This window comes from Cydia splendana, chromosome 8, assembly GCF_910591565.1.
Source record: "Cydia splendana chromosome 8, ilCydSple1.2, whole genome shotgun sequence".
Taxonomy (NCBI): domain Eukaryota; kingdom Metazoa; phylum Arthropoda; class Insecta; order Lepidoptera; family Tortricidae; genus Cydia; species Cydia splendana.
In genome coordinates this window covers 13,726,251-13,742,164 of record NC_085967.1, presented here as the reverse complement: position 1 = coordinate 13,742,164, position 15,914 = coordinate 13,726,251, and the positions used below count along the sequence as shown (strand labels likewise).

General features: G+C 44.0%; 1 protein-coding gene across 1 annotated transcript in view; it reads right to left on the bottom strand.

Annotated features, from left to right (window-relative positions):
- Window positions 1–15,914, bottom strand: part of LOC134793174 (kinase D-interacting substrate of 220 kDa B) — a 94,485-nt gene that overhangs the window by 12,091 nt on the left and 66,480 nt on the right. The window contains exons 9-16 of the mRNA XM_063764762.1: window positions 15,374–15,671; window positions 14,511–14,718; window positions 13,868–14,005; window positions 8,099–8,266; window positions 7,242–7,358; window positions 6,378–6,573; window positions 3,349–3,528; window positions 543–737 (exon numbers count right to left, since the gene is read on the bottom strand). Coding sequence (XP_063620832.1) covers window positions 543–737; window positions 3,349–3,528; window positions 6,378–6,573; window positions 7,242–7,358; window positions 8,099–8,266; window positions 13,868–14,005; window positions 14,511–14,718; window positions 15,374–15,671 — 1,500 coding nt within the window. The remainder of the gene's footprint in view (window positions 1–542; window positions 738–3,348; window positions 3,529–6,377; window positions 6,574–7,241; window positions 7,359–8,098; window positions 8,267–13,867; window positions 14,006–14,510; window positions 14,719–15,373; window positions 15,672–15,914) is intronic.

The following is a 15,914-nucleotide window of genomic DNA, read 5'->3' as shown; positions in this document are numbered from 1 at the left end:
TTGAGTGTTATTATAGTTTTTTTAATGTAATTCGACATTAAGAGACCATATACATCTCTAAGTAATTGTAATACGTTAGTTACGTTAGTTTGAATTGGTAGTTGCAGTTAGTTGTATTTTATAAAATAAGTAGTTGATGTATTGTTATTATTTTTGCTTGTATGTAAATTCAACGTTGACGTGTAAAAGTGCCCTTGTGGCCTAGTTGTTGAATAAATGTTGAAGTTTGAAGTGTTGGTGTCAAAAAATGGTTAAATAGCAATTTAATTGGACCATAATTGCATCATGATCGCCATTTTAAATACATATCAACTAAACAGGATAGGATATATTATGGAATTTACGTTGCTTAAAGTTGATATCGACTTCAATGACAGATGATGGATATGAGCAAAGTCTAAATAGTTTAAAATTCCTCAGTACGCTAGACAAAGCCAAAAGCCTCAGTCAATCATACGGAATCAACCCAAAAGACCGTTTCGTATTAGTAAGATGTTCTGCTCAAGATCGCTCTCACTAGATGAACAATTGAACACACTTACAGATCGCTGCATGCTCGCAGAGAAGTCGTCGGTCGCGATGCTTTGTATGCGCTTGGCGGCCGTCTGTTGCGCGGTTTTGACGCGGCGGAGCGCTGAGTTTTGAAGGTAGAACGGCAACTGCACCATGTTGCGGAGGTAGTCCCAGCCGCCGATGTTGCTTTCGGAGAATGCGCGCCGGCTGTTCACTTCCACTGCCTGGTTGTAAGAAGATTGATAGCTTTAAGGGCCTCTATTAGATGCTTAACTTTACATATTCAGTTTACGAGTTTTCGCACTGTATATATCAGGTTACACTGTAAAAACTACGGATAGAATTGACCTGTATTCTGGTAAACCTATCTTCGGGAGTTTTTTAAAGCGTTAAAGAGTTTAAACATTATTCTTTCTTTAATAAAAAACAACCTTATCACGCATAACATCAGTTTGTCATATGATTTTTAGCTAATAGCACTCTAGGCTATTAGGTAAACACACAGAAAACGCTTGACCATTATAAGTCCTTATATACTGGTGTTCAAAAATTGGGAATTTAGAAAATTAATATTCAACATGGAGTTGGTATTTTATTTTGACAATGGGCATAAATATATGTACATGTAATGAACAAAAACACTGTCACACGGTATATATATTGTCTTGGTATGAATATACATCATATTCTATGTGTATTAAGAGTTTTGTTATCCATAAATAATTTTGGATTTAAAAAAAACGCCAATGCATGCAACATCAAAGTATCAAACATAGGTCGTCATATCAATCCGATCCAAATCGAAATACTAACAACTATAGATAAACACATAAATTGAAATAGAAAAACCAGGTAATACGTAAGGGATCACAAACAGCTTGTTGAGTCAAATACAGTCAAGTTCACCAATAGATATTGTTACGTAACGGAGTCACAACACTTATCGATGCAAAAATCGTTTTATAACCCATCACGTATAAATTAAGATAACATTAGGTAGATAGCAGTGCACTGGTTTTTAGACTAGGTAAATAGTTTGAAACGTATACCATGTAGATCTATTTTATTGTATTATTAGTTGACACAGTCTAATTAAAAAAAATGCAATAGACCTTTTTACAATAGAAATAAGGATGTGTTGTGGCAACATCAAGGCCCTATCACAAAAACCTTACAAGTGTACAGGTCGACAATATTGTTACGTTGTAGATAATGTGTTACCTACATGCACAATTACGAGTATTACATACATATCAGATCTACAAGTTTACAATCCACAAAAAATCACACTTAACAACGCGTAACACAAAACATGGTGCTTATGTCATATACATATTTGTTAAAAATAAGTAAATACGAATTTGTCGCTTATTATGTTTTCTGGTACACAAACTTGTTAAATCTACAATCTTGTAACTTGTATATTGTGACTCCCTTACTGAGAAAAAAAGTTGATATGTACATGGGTTTATTAACTGGAAAATAATCATGCAAAACTTCAAAGGTTGTTGTACAACACCAAGCTAACGGTTACACCATCGGCTGACTAACCTCCATCCAAGCAACCTGCACATACGAAGCTGTTAAATCTATCTGTACGTGTCTACATGCCGGGTGAAATCATTAGTGAGATGCGAAAGAGAGCGTAAAGTAACTTCGGCGTTTTGGTTATTATTTAGTGTATAAACAGTGGGGAGACACTCCTGGCTTCGGGCAAACTCGGCTCCGTTCGGCTCACAACTTGACGTCCCTTTGCGTGCACGACCACAGATAAGATAATGACTTGAATTTTAACAACCCTAAATAGCCGAAAGGGATAGTGCCATAAGTTAGAAAGGAACAGCATGATTCGGCCCTGAATTGCTGTCAAACTTCGGTTTTGCAGGAAGTGTCCTTTCTGTACGGTAGTACTATTACTTATTCTGTGGTATAAGCGTGGATACGTAGCAGGGATTGCAATCGATTGGTGCAATTGCATTGCGTCGAATTTTCGTTGTTGGCCATATCAAACAATGTCGGCTGCCTGGTAATATCATACAGTAGTATGAAGTTACCAGGAGGGGAAGAAGGCGAACCTTCTCCTCATTCTTCGACCGCATTAGGTGAACGACTCAGTGTAATTGCACCCCATGAATTACTCTGCTTAGTTAACGGAAAGAAAACAAAAATATACCAATTATTGGTTTTATTTAAGAGTATATTTTTTGAGGGCACTAACTAGTACTCGTAATATGATTTATGAGAATTGTTTATGATTGTGCAATAGAAACTGTTACTGACTTATTAATCATCATTCATTTAATTTAAGCAAAAGTTACTTAAATATCTGCTTTTGGCTTTTACATTCAACTAGTTCTATAAAATCTGTCGTCTAAGTTACGCTACGATCTCTATGCATAAATCAACTTTGCTGTTGAACTAACATAAGCATCAGGATGGAAACTAAAATAACTAACTATACTTCAAGTGTCTACAATTAGATAGTGTTACGTATATATATTTTTTTATATCTGAGTATAGAAAGAGTACGTAGACTCTAGCGTTTCTACGACCACAATTTTACATGTCACCATTACTAGCACGGTGAATGACCCATCAAATTTGATTCCAACATGAAAAACTTGTAGACTTTTATGTCAGACATAGAAGCGACAGAGGGGATTACAATTTTATATTACTAATTATTTATTTCCAAAGGATTTGACATAAAAATGTCACATAATAGGTATTTAACTAGTATATTGGATTGTAGTGTATTTATTGGACATAGAAACGCTAGAAAACTCCCGTTCTCCTAAAACCAACTCTATCACAACACCACAAAGCCCAACTCACCTTGCTAATGATATGCGGATCGATAGCCAGCAGCAGTATGAAGGGGCTCTTCGGGTCAGAGCAGAGGGCGTACACCGCGTTGAGCAGGGCCAGGACTTTCTCTTGTTCGCAGCTGTCCAGGGCGTCTACGACGACGACTAGGCGTGTTTGCTGGCCAGTGAATGCGTCGAGGCATGATACCTGGACATATATCAAACAAACATTATTTGTAATCATGTAAACATGTATCGCTATAGGATAAATATAATGGATAAACTGATCTTTTAGTAAGTGACCTAGTCAATACAGGGTAAAAGGAGTCTTGGCCAAGATGGGGCACTCTGACAACACCGATTGTTGATTGTGTGGGGAAGAGGAAGAGACAATAATACACCTAATGTGTGACTGTCACGGTCACGCCAGACACAGAATGAAGGACTTTGGAGCAGGCTATCTGGAACCGAAAAAATTCAAAGCGCTGCCCTTGAGCTCCATCACCCGATGTATGGAGATGGTCGAAAAAGCTCTTCAGTAGGCACAAGAGGGAGCGATTAAACAAAATTTCTCGATGGGATGAATTAAATTAAGCAAATTAAGATTGTGGACTTCTTGCTAACGAATTGATGACACGAAATTTTCATCACTGCTCTTTCATAAAGATGCACGAGTAGCAAGCGGGTCCATTAGAAGTCGGTATTTTTAAAAGGCATATTATAGCCGGTCAAACCACTGCCAGTAGAAAAAGGTGCGAAATTCAAACTTTCTACGGGACTTTCTAATAACTATTCGGGCCTACATTTTTTAAATATGCCGCATTTTTCTACTGACGGATGGCTTGAAAGACTTTAGTCGCATAATATAATATAACCCGTTACTCACCGTGTGCGTGAGAGTCTGCACCTCCGGGCGCAGCGCGAGCGTGGGCGCGTCGCGGCGCAGCGCGCGCTGGAGGCGGGCGCGCGGCGGCAGCAGCAGCGCCAGCAGCACGCGGCCCCACGTGTACAGGTTGGCGAGCAGCACGGCGCCGTACATAACCCGTGACTCACCGTGTGCGTGAGAGTCTGCACCTCCGGGCGCAGCGCGAGCGTGGGCGCGTCGCGGCGCAGCGCGCGCTGGAGGCGGGCGCGCGGCGGCAGCAGCAGCGCCAGCAGCACGCGGCCCCACGTGTACAGGTTGGCGAGCAGCACGGCGCCGTACATAACCCGTGACTCACCGTGTGCGTGAGAGTCTGCACCTCCGGGCGCAGCGCGAGCGTGGGCGCGTCGCGGCGCAGCGCGCGCTGGAGGCGGGCGCGCGGCGGCAGCAGCAGCGCCAGCAGCACGCGGCCCCACGTGTACAGGTTGGCGAGCAGCACGGCGCCGTACATAACCCGTGACTCACCGTGTGCGTGAGAGTCTGCACCTCCGGGCGCAGCGCGAGCGTGGGCGCGTCGCGGCGCAGCGCGCGCTGGAGGCGGGCGCGCGGCGGCAGCAGCAGCGCCAGCAGCACGCGGCCCCACGTGTACAGGTTGGCGAGCAGCACGGCGCCGTACATAACCCGTGACTCACCGTGTGCGTGAGAGTCTGCACCTCCGGGCGCAGCGCGAGCGTGGGCGCGTCGCGGCGCAGCGCGCGCTGGAGGCGGGCGCGCGGCGGCAGCAGCAGCGCCAGCAGCACGCGGCCCCACGTGTACAGGTTGGCGAGCAGCACGGCGCCGTACATAACCCGTGACTCACCGTGTGCGTGAGAGTCTGCACCTCCGGGCGCAGCGCGAGCGTGGGCGCGTCGCGGCGCAGCGCGCGCTGGAGGCGGGCGCGCGGCGGCAGCAGCAGCGCCAGCAGCACGCGGCCCCACGTGTACAGGTTGGCGAGCAGCACGGCGCCGTACATAACCCGTGACTCACCGTGTGCGTGAGAGTCTGCACCTCCGGGCGCAGCGCGAGCGTGGGCGCGTCGCGGCGCAGCGCGCGCTGGAGGCGGGCGCGCGGCGGCAGCAGCAGCGCCAGCAGCACGCGGCCCCACGTGTACAGGTTGGCGAGCAGCACGGCGCCGTACATAACCCGTGACTCACCGTGTGCGTGAGAGTCTGCACCTCCGGGCGCAGCGCGAGCGTGGGCGCGTCGCGGCGCAGCGCGCGCTGGAGGCGGGCGCGCGGCGGCAGCAGCAGCGCCAGCAGCACGCGGCCCCACGTGTACAGGTTGGCGAGCAGCACGGCGCCGTACATAACCCGTGACTCACCGTGTGCGTGAGAGTCTGCACCTCCGGGCGCAGCGCGAGCGTGGGCGCGTCGCGGCGCAGCGCGCGCTGGAGGCGGGCGCGCGGCGGCAGCAGCAGCGCCAGCAGCACGCGGCCCCACGTGTACAGGTTGGCGAGCAGCACGGCGCCGTACATAACCCGTGACTCACCGTGTGCGTGAGAGTCTGCACCTCCGGGCGCAGCGCGAGCGTGGGCGCGTCGCGGCGCAGCGCGCGCTGGAGGCGGGCGCGCGGCGGCAGCAGCAGCGCCAGCAGCACGCGGCCCCACGTGTACAGGTTGGCGAGCAGCACGGCGCCGTACATAACCCGTGACTCACCGTGTGCGTGAGAGTCTGCACCTCCGGGCGCAGCGCGAGCGTGGGCGCGTCGCGGCGCAGCGCGCGCTGGAGGCGGGCGCGCGGCGGCAGCAGCAGCGCCAGCAGCACGCGGCCCCACGTGTACAGGTTGGCGAGCAGCACGGCGCCGTACATAACCCGTGACTCACCGTGTGCGTGAGAGTCTGCACCTCCGGGCGCAGCGCGAGCGTGGGCGCGTCGCGGCGCAGCGCGCGCTGGAGGCGGGCGCGCGGCGGCAGCAGCAGCGCCAGCAGCACGCGGCCCCACGTGTACAGGTTGGCGAGCAGCACGGCGCCGTACATAACCCGTGACTCACCGTGTGCGTGAGAGTCTGCACCTCCGGGCGCAGCGCGAGCGTGGGCGCGTCGCGGCGCAGCGCGCGCTGGAGGCGGGCGCGCGGCGGCAGCAGCAGCGCCAGCAGCACGCGGCCCCACGTGTACAGGTTGGCGAGCAGCACGGCGCCGTACATAACCCGTGACTCACCGTGTGCGTGAGAGTCTGCACCTCCGGGCGCAGCGCGAGCGTGGGCGCGTCGCGGCGCAGCGCGCGCTGGAGGCGGGCGCGCGGCGGCAGCAGCAGCGCCAGCAGCACGCGGCCCCACGTGTACAGGTTGGCGAGCAGCACGGCGCCGGCCACGGCGCACGCGCCGAACATCAGCCCCTGTTGGATTTCACGCCGCCTGATCGACGACGACCCAATCTCACTGAGTCGTCAGTTTAACAACACTTTTAACACTAAGCAAAAAGTCAGAGATTCGAAATGATTTAAGAAGTAAAGAAGGGATATTCGTCCAGAATGACAGTTTTTGTCAGGGCCTTGACGCATATGGGAGATACCTTAATAAACTGCACAAGTAATATACCGTTGAATTAGTAGCTAATTAACCAAAATTAATACCTATGCCACGAAACGGCACAGGACCGGGATCAGTGGCGAGCAGTCGTGTTGGAGGCCAAGATACACTTTGGGTGGCTGCGCCAGAGTAGTAAGTAATACCTATGCCAAATAACAGCATCTCTGTTTCATCAGACGCTTTAAAAAAATAGCTTCACGTATCCGTCAACTTTGGTTAGTTTAAGTTTATTTTCACAAAGAATTGGGTAAATCGTCGTACTTAAATCAATCGTGTGAATTGGTCAGCAATCCGAATTTAAATGAGCAACCAATTTACTCGTAAACACTTTTTATTTTTATTCTCATGCACCAACTCGCAGAAAATTTCAACACATGCATTAAAGTGTGACAATATTTATAGACAATATACTTAATTGAAAAGATCCAATGAAAGATAAATATGCGACCTAACTGTAAACATAAAGAGAATGATAAAATCCATCGCTAGCTTACTGTGCATCGTAGTTGGCATCGGTGAAGTACATGACGAGAACGCACAGCCCCACGAGAATGCAAGTGAAGCATATCTCGAACGTCACGATGTGAGGGATGCAGCACACTCGGCGCCATCTGTAATGAGAGGTCAGGCTAGTGGAATGTGATTTTGATTTTTGAACCTTATGTGAAAGGTAATAAAGTTTATTGAATTAATGTTATTATTTAGGTGTCAGCAGTACTATTGATATTGATTATTACAATCTGATTTTCCAAAACACTCCCTCTAAGGATGACACTGTCTAAATGCGATCGTAATGTAATGACATTTGAGAATCTCTACCAAGTCTGCGATCATTTGACATTTGACAATGACACTTCAATATCGCTGATTGCAAGTTCGCGATAATTTGCACCACCATCGCCTCGCCCTCTTGGCTGTCACTCTTCATGCTCTCTATGAACCAATTTGACATGCCATACTTACTTCCATCCCGACGTAGAAGATACAGGTTTTGGTCTAAAAGCGCGCGCGAGTCTGGTACAAATACGCCCGTATTGACACTCGAGAGCTTCGGCCAAACTCGCGATCATTTGCACCACCATCGCCTCGCCCTCTTGGCTGCCGCTCTTCATACCTTCTGTGAATCAATTAAACTTGGTACCACATGCCGTACTTACTACCATCCCGACGTAGAAGATACAGGTTTTGGCCTAAAAGCGCGCGCGAGTCTGGTACAAATACGCCCGTACTGACACTCGAGAGCTTCTGCCAAGCTCGCGATCATTTGCACCACCATCGCCTCGCCCTCTTGGCTGCCGCTCTTCATACCCTCTGTGACTCAATTTAACTTGGTACCACATGCCGTACTTACTTCCATCCCGACGTAGAAGATACAGGTTTTGGCCTAAAAGCGCGCGCGAGCCTGGTACAAATGCGTCCGTACTGACACTCGAGAGCTTCTGCCAAACTCGCGATCATTTGCACCACCATCGCCTCGCCCTCTTGGCTGCCGCTCTTCATGCCCTCTGTGAAGTGGAATCTGAAACAAGCACTAAGTATGAATACTGACAAATACAAATTAAATAAGGGTCTCATTGTCCATATGGTATCGAGCACACCAGGGACAACATCGGAGTTCATAGCAGTCGCTGTAGTCGAAACTACATAGTACATAGTCTTGTAGTTATTATTGAGAAATCCTAGTTGTTCTAGTTTTTAAAGGCTACAAATATAATGACCACCAAAAAATACTTTCGTACCCTAAATAAAAAAATCATGCTTACCAAAAAAAATTACTGAACACCAAAAAAATAAGGCCTAAAATTACAAAAGTACCACCATTTTAATAACAACTGCACTTCAAATTGTATTCAAATACCAAATATATTGAATGATCACCAAATCTTGAAGACCAAATTAATGGGATATTTTCACCTAAATAAACCACTATGATTACCAAAAAATGTACACATATTACCAAATAAAGTAATATGATGCCAAAATTACGAGCCCCTCCCGCTCAACCCCCCGTACCCCGCACCGCATAGTATGCTACTAGAAAAGTAGTTAAGGTAAACCTAACTTACTTTTCTAGTAGCATACTGAAATGCTAGTACAAAAGTAGGTTAGGTTAGGTTTGAACTGCTATCAGTTAAAAGTCGGTTAGGTTAGGTTTGAACTGCGATCTTTACAGAAACGAAATGCTACTATAAAAGTGGGTTAGGTTAGGTTAGAACTGCGATCCTCACAGAACCGAACTGCTATCAGATAAGTGTGTTAGGTTAGAACTGCGACCCTTACAGAAACGAAATGCTAATAAATAAGTGGGTTAGGTTAGGTTTGAACTGCGACTCTTTACAGAAACGAAATGCTACTAGAAAAGTGGGTTAGATTAGTTTTGAACTGCGACCCTTACAAAAAACAAAATACTACTAGAAAAGTGGGTTAGGTTAAGTTTGAACTGCGACCCTTACAGAAACAAAATGCTACTAGAAAAGTAGGTAAGGTTAGGTTTGAACTGCGACCCTCACAGAGACGAAATCATGTCATGTCATTATCATGTCATTACCTTATCTTATTATTTAATGCATTTGTACGTAGCCTACTAGAAACTAACTGTATTATATGGAACCCGCACGAAAAAAAAATACATTCTTCTTCTTGAAAAAATCCAAAAGTAATTTAGTAGGTATCTCTACTGGAAAATACATGGGTACTATCCCTACATGTATCCCACGCCGTTTGTATTGGGAATGGTCTCATATCAAAGTCTTGAAGTACGTAGGCAGCTTGCAACAGTAAAATACTTTTTTAGACTAATACGTGGTTCAATATTTAATCCATTGCTACTAGAATATATTAATTTTAAGGTACCATCACTATTTGTTAGAACTACTCTCAGACCTCGCATTTCACCCCTATTCGTAATTCCCAAGACCAGCACAATGACACTAGTCACTAGTCCACTATACGTCGCACTTAACCACATTAATAATATTATTTTACATAATCCCACTCTTGACTTATTCTCACAAACAGAACCGAAATTCCTAGCCACGGCAGTCCGCTATCTAGAGTCAATATCTACGCCCACAACTATTAATATTAATTAGGTAAATTTAGTGATAAGTCTAGTATAATTAGTTTTAAGTACATATGTTTGTAACCCATAACTTGCATGTTTGGTTTAACTGTCAATGTAAAGTTGGTTAAATAAATAAATAAATAAACTAGAAAAGTGGGTTAGGTTAGGTTTAAACTGCGACCCTTACAGAAAAGAAATGCTAGTAGAAAAGTGGGTTAGGTTAGGTTTAAACTGCGACCCTTACAGAAAAGAAATGCTACTAGAAAAGTGGGTTAGGTTAGGTTTGAACTACGACCCTTGCAGAAAATAAATGCTACTAGAAAAGTGGGTTAGGTTAGGTTTGAACTGCGACCCTTACAGAAAAGAAATGCTACTAGAAAAGTGGGTTAGGTTAGGTTTGAACTGCGACCCTTACAGAAAAGAAATGCTACTAGAAAAGTGGGTTAGGTTAGGTTTGAACTGCGACCCTTACAGAAACGAAATGCTACTAGAAAAATGGGTTAGGTTAGGTTAGAACTACGACCCTTACAGAAAAGAAATGCTACTAGAAAAGTGGGTTAGGTTAGGTTTGAACTGCGACCCTTACAGAAAAGAAATGCTACTATAAAAGTGGTTTAGGTTAGGTTTGAACTGCGACCCTTACAGAAAATAAATGTTACTAGAAAAGTGGGTTAGGTTAGGTTTGAACTGCGACCCTTACAGAAACGAAATGCTACTAGAAAAGTGGGTTAGGTTAGGTTAGAACTGCGACTGTTACAAAAATGATATGCTACTAGAAAAAGGTGACGAAGTGGATTAATTAATTTAATTGGATAACGATATATTAAATATTTGCACATTTTAAATTAAAATGTGGTTACAATTTTAGTGGTAATTTACTATTTTTAGGTTTACAATGATTATTTTGGAGTCATTTGCTTTAATAGGATAACAAGATTTAAAAATTCGGTTATAATTTTACATTAAAATGGAGTTCTAATTTTGGTGGTCATTTACTATTTTTGGGTTTACAATGATTATTTTGGTGTCATTTTCTTTAATAGGATAGCAAGATGAAAAAAATTGGTTATCATTTCTCATTAAAATGGGATTTGAAATTTGGTAATCATTTACTATTTTTGGGTTAATAATGATTAGTTTGGTGTCATTTCCTATAATAGGATAGCAAAATGTATTAAAATTGGTAATCATTTCAAATTAAAATGGGGTTATAATTTTGGTGATCATTTATTATTTTAGGGTGGTAAAATATTTTTTTTTTGTATTAAATTTTACTAAATCTGGTGATCAGTTAAACTTTAGTTGACACCATGGTATAATAATATACTCCGCCTGGTGAGTACCATCTCTCCGTCTTTTCGTGGTCACGTGACTGACACAAGCCTACGTCATCATGCGACAGCGCTATATGATAATATGCGATAGACGTGTGCGCCGCGCCGGCGCGCCGCCGCCGCCGGGCTTTTTTGCCACGCCGCCGCCGCCGATAAATGATCGGCGTGAAATCGGCGTGACCTTGAGTGTTGTTAATTAGCTATTCCAACTTGGTTTTTGGAATATAATCTGGATTTTTTACATTATATATGTAACAGTTGTCAAATTTAGACCAATTATAAATACTAGAATGAAACAGAACTAAAGTTACTTTAAATGAGTAATCTTCAGTATTCAGCGTGAAGAAAGATGAGGGAGCGATATATGAAGTAGTATGTTTTCCTATTAATTGTGAATTCACTTTCAACTCTTAATTTGATTTTTTGAATGAAATACATCGAAATGGCGGCTCTTTTGATGATAACTGAAGATGAATGTTCTAGAGAGGTCTTAACATCAACTATTTCAACACCAAAGTAACCATTACTTTAGACAAGACAGAGCAAACATGCTCCCAGTTACCGATGCACTTGATTACAGAAAAGCTAGCTATAGTTGGGGAGCCGACGATGCTAAATGTGTGTTTACTCGAGCGTCGTACAGACCTATTGGAATCGAAATATTAGATGATAAGAAGAAAAAAAAGTTATATAAAGTTCTTTTTCTAGCGAGCCAGAAATCTTCTACAATTTTTTTTAAATTTCGGGAGGTTGGTGGAGGGTTAAAAAATCGTTAAGCAGTTTGTGGGTTTCGTCGTTTTTGTCTACGTTAATGCTATATTTTTTCTATAACTTAGTATAACACTTATTTGTAGGCATTTTCTTAATCTGACGAACACAAGTTTGACGCCTAAGTTTTACATTGTAACCGTCAGATTAAGGAAATGTCTGCAAATAATTATCAGATTTAGTAATAGCGCTATTATAGCGTTAATTTGGAGTAATTTGACCAAATCCACAATCTGCTTAACGATTTGTTGAACCCCCCACCAACCAAGGGCTCAACATAGATGGCTAATAGGGGTAAAGGTAGACTACACGGGGTAGCAAGATATCACTCATATCTTAATCTGACGCGCTCGAGTAAACACAAAAATCCCCTCTTGGGCTCCCCTACCACTAGCATAGAGTATATTTTGGGATGATAACATTGATAACCAGTTCCGGTGGTTGCACCGCCGAGATACGCCGCAGAGATGGCATGGCTAAGAGTGCTATGGCTAACTTCGACAAGATCTGGAAGAACAGAGGTATTCGACGTGCAACTATGTAAAGTGCGCTTGGTACAAGCTCATGTCTTTTCAATATTCCAGTATGGTGCCGCAAAGTGGAGCCTCAAAAAGTATGACGTGCAAAGGTGCTTTTGAGATGTGATGTTGACGAAGACTGCTGCTTCTGCCTAGGACAGCTAGAAGAACAAACCTCTTAATTCTTAGAGAGAATATTGCCACTCGGCCCTCCACAACATGCTATGGGCGAGCCCTTAGATTCTTCGGACATAATTATTATGCGACTTCCAACGCATGAATGGATGAATGAATGAATGGCGAATGGCAAACATGCTCGGAGTGAAGCATGTGTGAGATGGTCGAACGTTATGAAGAAGTGTACAGATGTGCAGTCCACACGGCTTATGACCGCACGAAATGGAGACAAATTACATGTCGTGATCCTCAGCAATGCTCAAACGCAAAAAAGCAATGAAAAAACGAGAAAGAAGAAGATACATCTCAGTGAGCCTGGTGCTTGTACGACAGGAAAACCATTAAAGGGAATACATAATAGCAGTCCGCATGTCTATCAAATTTCAAGGATATCTGATGTTCTATTTTGTTAAAGTACGTCATTTTAATACGATAAGCATAAAGAAACGGAGAGTTACAGATCGTAGGTCATTGGGACCAGGTGACCGCTTACAGTAAGCCAGTTACTAGGGAAATCAAGTTATTATACTTATCCTATATTAATTCATAAACTCTATTTTGCTCACAGCCTATTCATAACTATAAGTAGATTACGCAATTCACTTACCAGCAACCTGAATTGATCAAATTTTCAATAAAAACAACAAATTAATGATTTTTCTTAAGGAACCTAAAAGTCAAGGTCACGCCGATTTCGCGCCGAAAACACGCCGCCGCCGCCGATTTTTTGGCAAACGCCGCCGCCGATAATTTTATAATCGGCGCACACGTCTAATATGCGATAGCGCTAAATAAACTGGCAATGTTATTGTGACGTAGGCTTGTGTCACTCTGGGAAGAGAAGACCATGTTTTATTAGACTATGGTTGACACAATGCTCCTTTAAATATTTGGCGTTTTGAAACGAGTCTTCGGATATCTAAAACATCATCACAACATTTTCCTAGTATAGTTGCGGTTTTATGTTACGACTCGCTAAGGGTGGTATTTCCCATGTCCAATTTGTTCGATGTCAGGGCGTCTCACTCTCTCATTAAAGCAAAATGTGAGACGGCAATACACATTGGTCAAAGAAATTGGATAGGTGGAATACCACCCTAAGGTAGGATGGCGTTCCGCTTGAAACTTTTTCTCGAAAATTAACGAAAGCGATTGCTATCTGATTTCCTAACCCAAAGAAACATATTCTTATTGGAATTAGTATAATGGTGACGATGTTTTCCTAGTGTTATGATAAATGATAACTAGTTTATGTTTACCTTATGGGCGTGGCGGGCAAAGCCCTGGGGTCGTTGGGCCCGGGCGGGTGGCAGAACACCACCTGCAGCACCAGCAGCAGCGCGCTGAACCGCCGCCCCAGAGCCGATAGAACGCCGCCCGCCCACCACCACTCGTATCTACAAACAACATCGTATTACAATATGCCAGGAGTTCCCGACCAATACTTAATGCATAGCAAGATAGCAAGGAGGAAGAACCACTTCACAAATAAAGAAAACTTCACTACAAAATTGCTACGAAGCTGGAAGCATTTTTATCTTACCACGACGGAAAACGAAACAGTTTAAGAAATATAGGGTAGCAAAGCATAAACTAAAAGATGAATAATTTTACGGTTTAGACTCACTTGTATTAAGTTCCTCGCGCGACATGTTTCGGAGAGCCTAGGTCGGAAACATGTCGCGCGAGTGACTTAATACAAGTGAGTCCAAACCGTAAAATTATTCAATTTTAGTATGTCTCACAACAGTTTAATTTCGATTAAACTAAATGATCGTAAAAAGTGTAGCTTGACAAGCTATATAAAACTGTAATGTTTCGTTGCCGTCCCACACTGACAGAAAAATAACAAACTAAACCATCTAGTGAGCTAGGTTTTAATCAGACAAAAGGTAAACTAACTTGTTCCCAAGACTCCAGAACATGTACAGGGCCAAGTACATGGCGGCGAAGAGGCCGAAGCACACCGCGACCGCGACGTACGCGGGCGCGCCGGCCACGGCCGCGCCGGCGCCCGCGCCCAGCGCCACGTGCCACGCGCCCCACGACACCGCCCACGACCACGCCCAGCCGGACTCGCTCCATTGCCGGGCGAAGTTTTTCATCTCCTCTGCAAAAACGAAGCATGAGAACGAGCGAATCAAACCGATACTGAACAAAAAAGTGCAAGTTAATATAGTTTTACAACTTTCGACACAGTTTCAAATTCAGGGTCAATATATAATGTACGACACCTCAAAATTCTCAGTTTTTGGTTCAATTGTGTATAAAATCTACGTCTGAGGATCCGAAAGAATACGAATTAAGAATCAAACGCAAAGTGGTCACCATAAAGACCTTAATTTGGACAGGTTGGTGGTTTCGGTTGCCTTCGAATCGGTTATCAAATTAAAAAAGTCCGTGAATCTAGTTAGTCTTCGTTTTAGCTTAAGCGAGAATGCTATCGTATGTCAGACCGTCGACTGTACCTTTACAAGTCGCATTACTCAACCGATTTTCGTAAAATTTTGTAACTTATCTTATAATTAGATATTTACTTGTTATTTTTTTTTTGAGAAATTTCATTGGGAGTTCGCGAGGTCTCGCGAGTCAGAGTTAGTGGTTTTATGAACTGTATTTAGAGTCTGTGCGGAAAGAGAAGAGTCGTGAAATATATGGGAACCAATACATTCTACGACTCTTCTCTTTCCGCACTGACTCTATATATAAAGATATATAATATAATGTCTACAGGAGTATGATAGTACTCAAATATTAAAACTTACCTTTTAATTTACTGAGCAAAAACGATTTCCCGGAACCCCACCTCGCATACAGCCCCACCGTAATAGGCACCGACAAACTAGGTTCCGACAGCATATCAGCCAAAGCCGCACTATACAATTCATATCCCAGCATATTCTCATTGTCTTCATTAGTATTGAGTTTCCGCGCGCCGAATATCTGGCCGAGTATTGTCTTGTTGTAGGACATGTCAATGTTGTACGGCGTCTCGTTTAGTTTGTTCGGTTTGTATAATAATTGACTGTTCTTCGGATTCCGGAGGAGTATTTCGACTATTTGCTGAAAAAAAAGCTTGTGTCAGGCTTCGTATTTCGACATCATGGTAAGACAGGGAAGGAGACGTAGACGCATTTATAATGTCTACTTTACAAATAATATATCTACCTACACGGTGGCTCAAAAATAAATGCATTCCTGTTGGCAGTAAGGTTTTGGGATTATACTGAGCAACTATTACTATGAGACCAACCCCGAAATCGCGAAAATAAATTACCCTCCCATAGAAACCAAACATGGATCGAT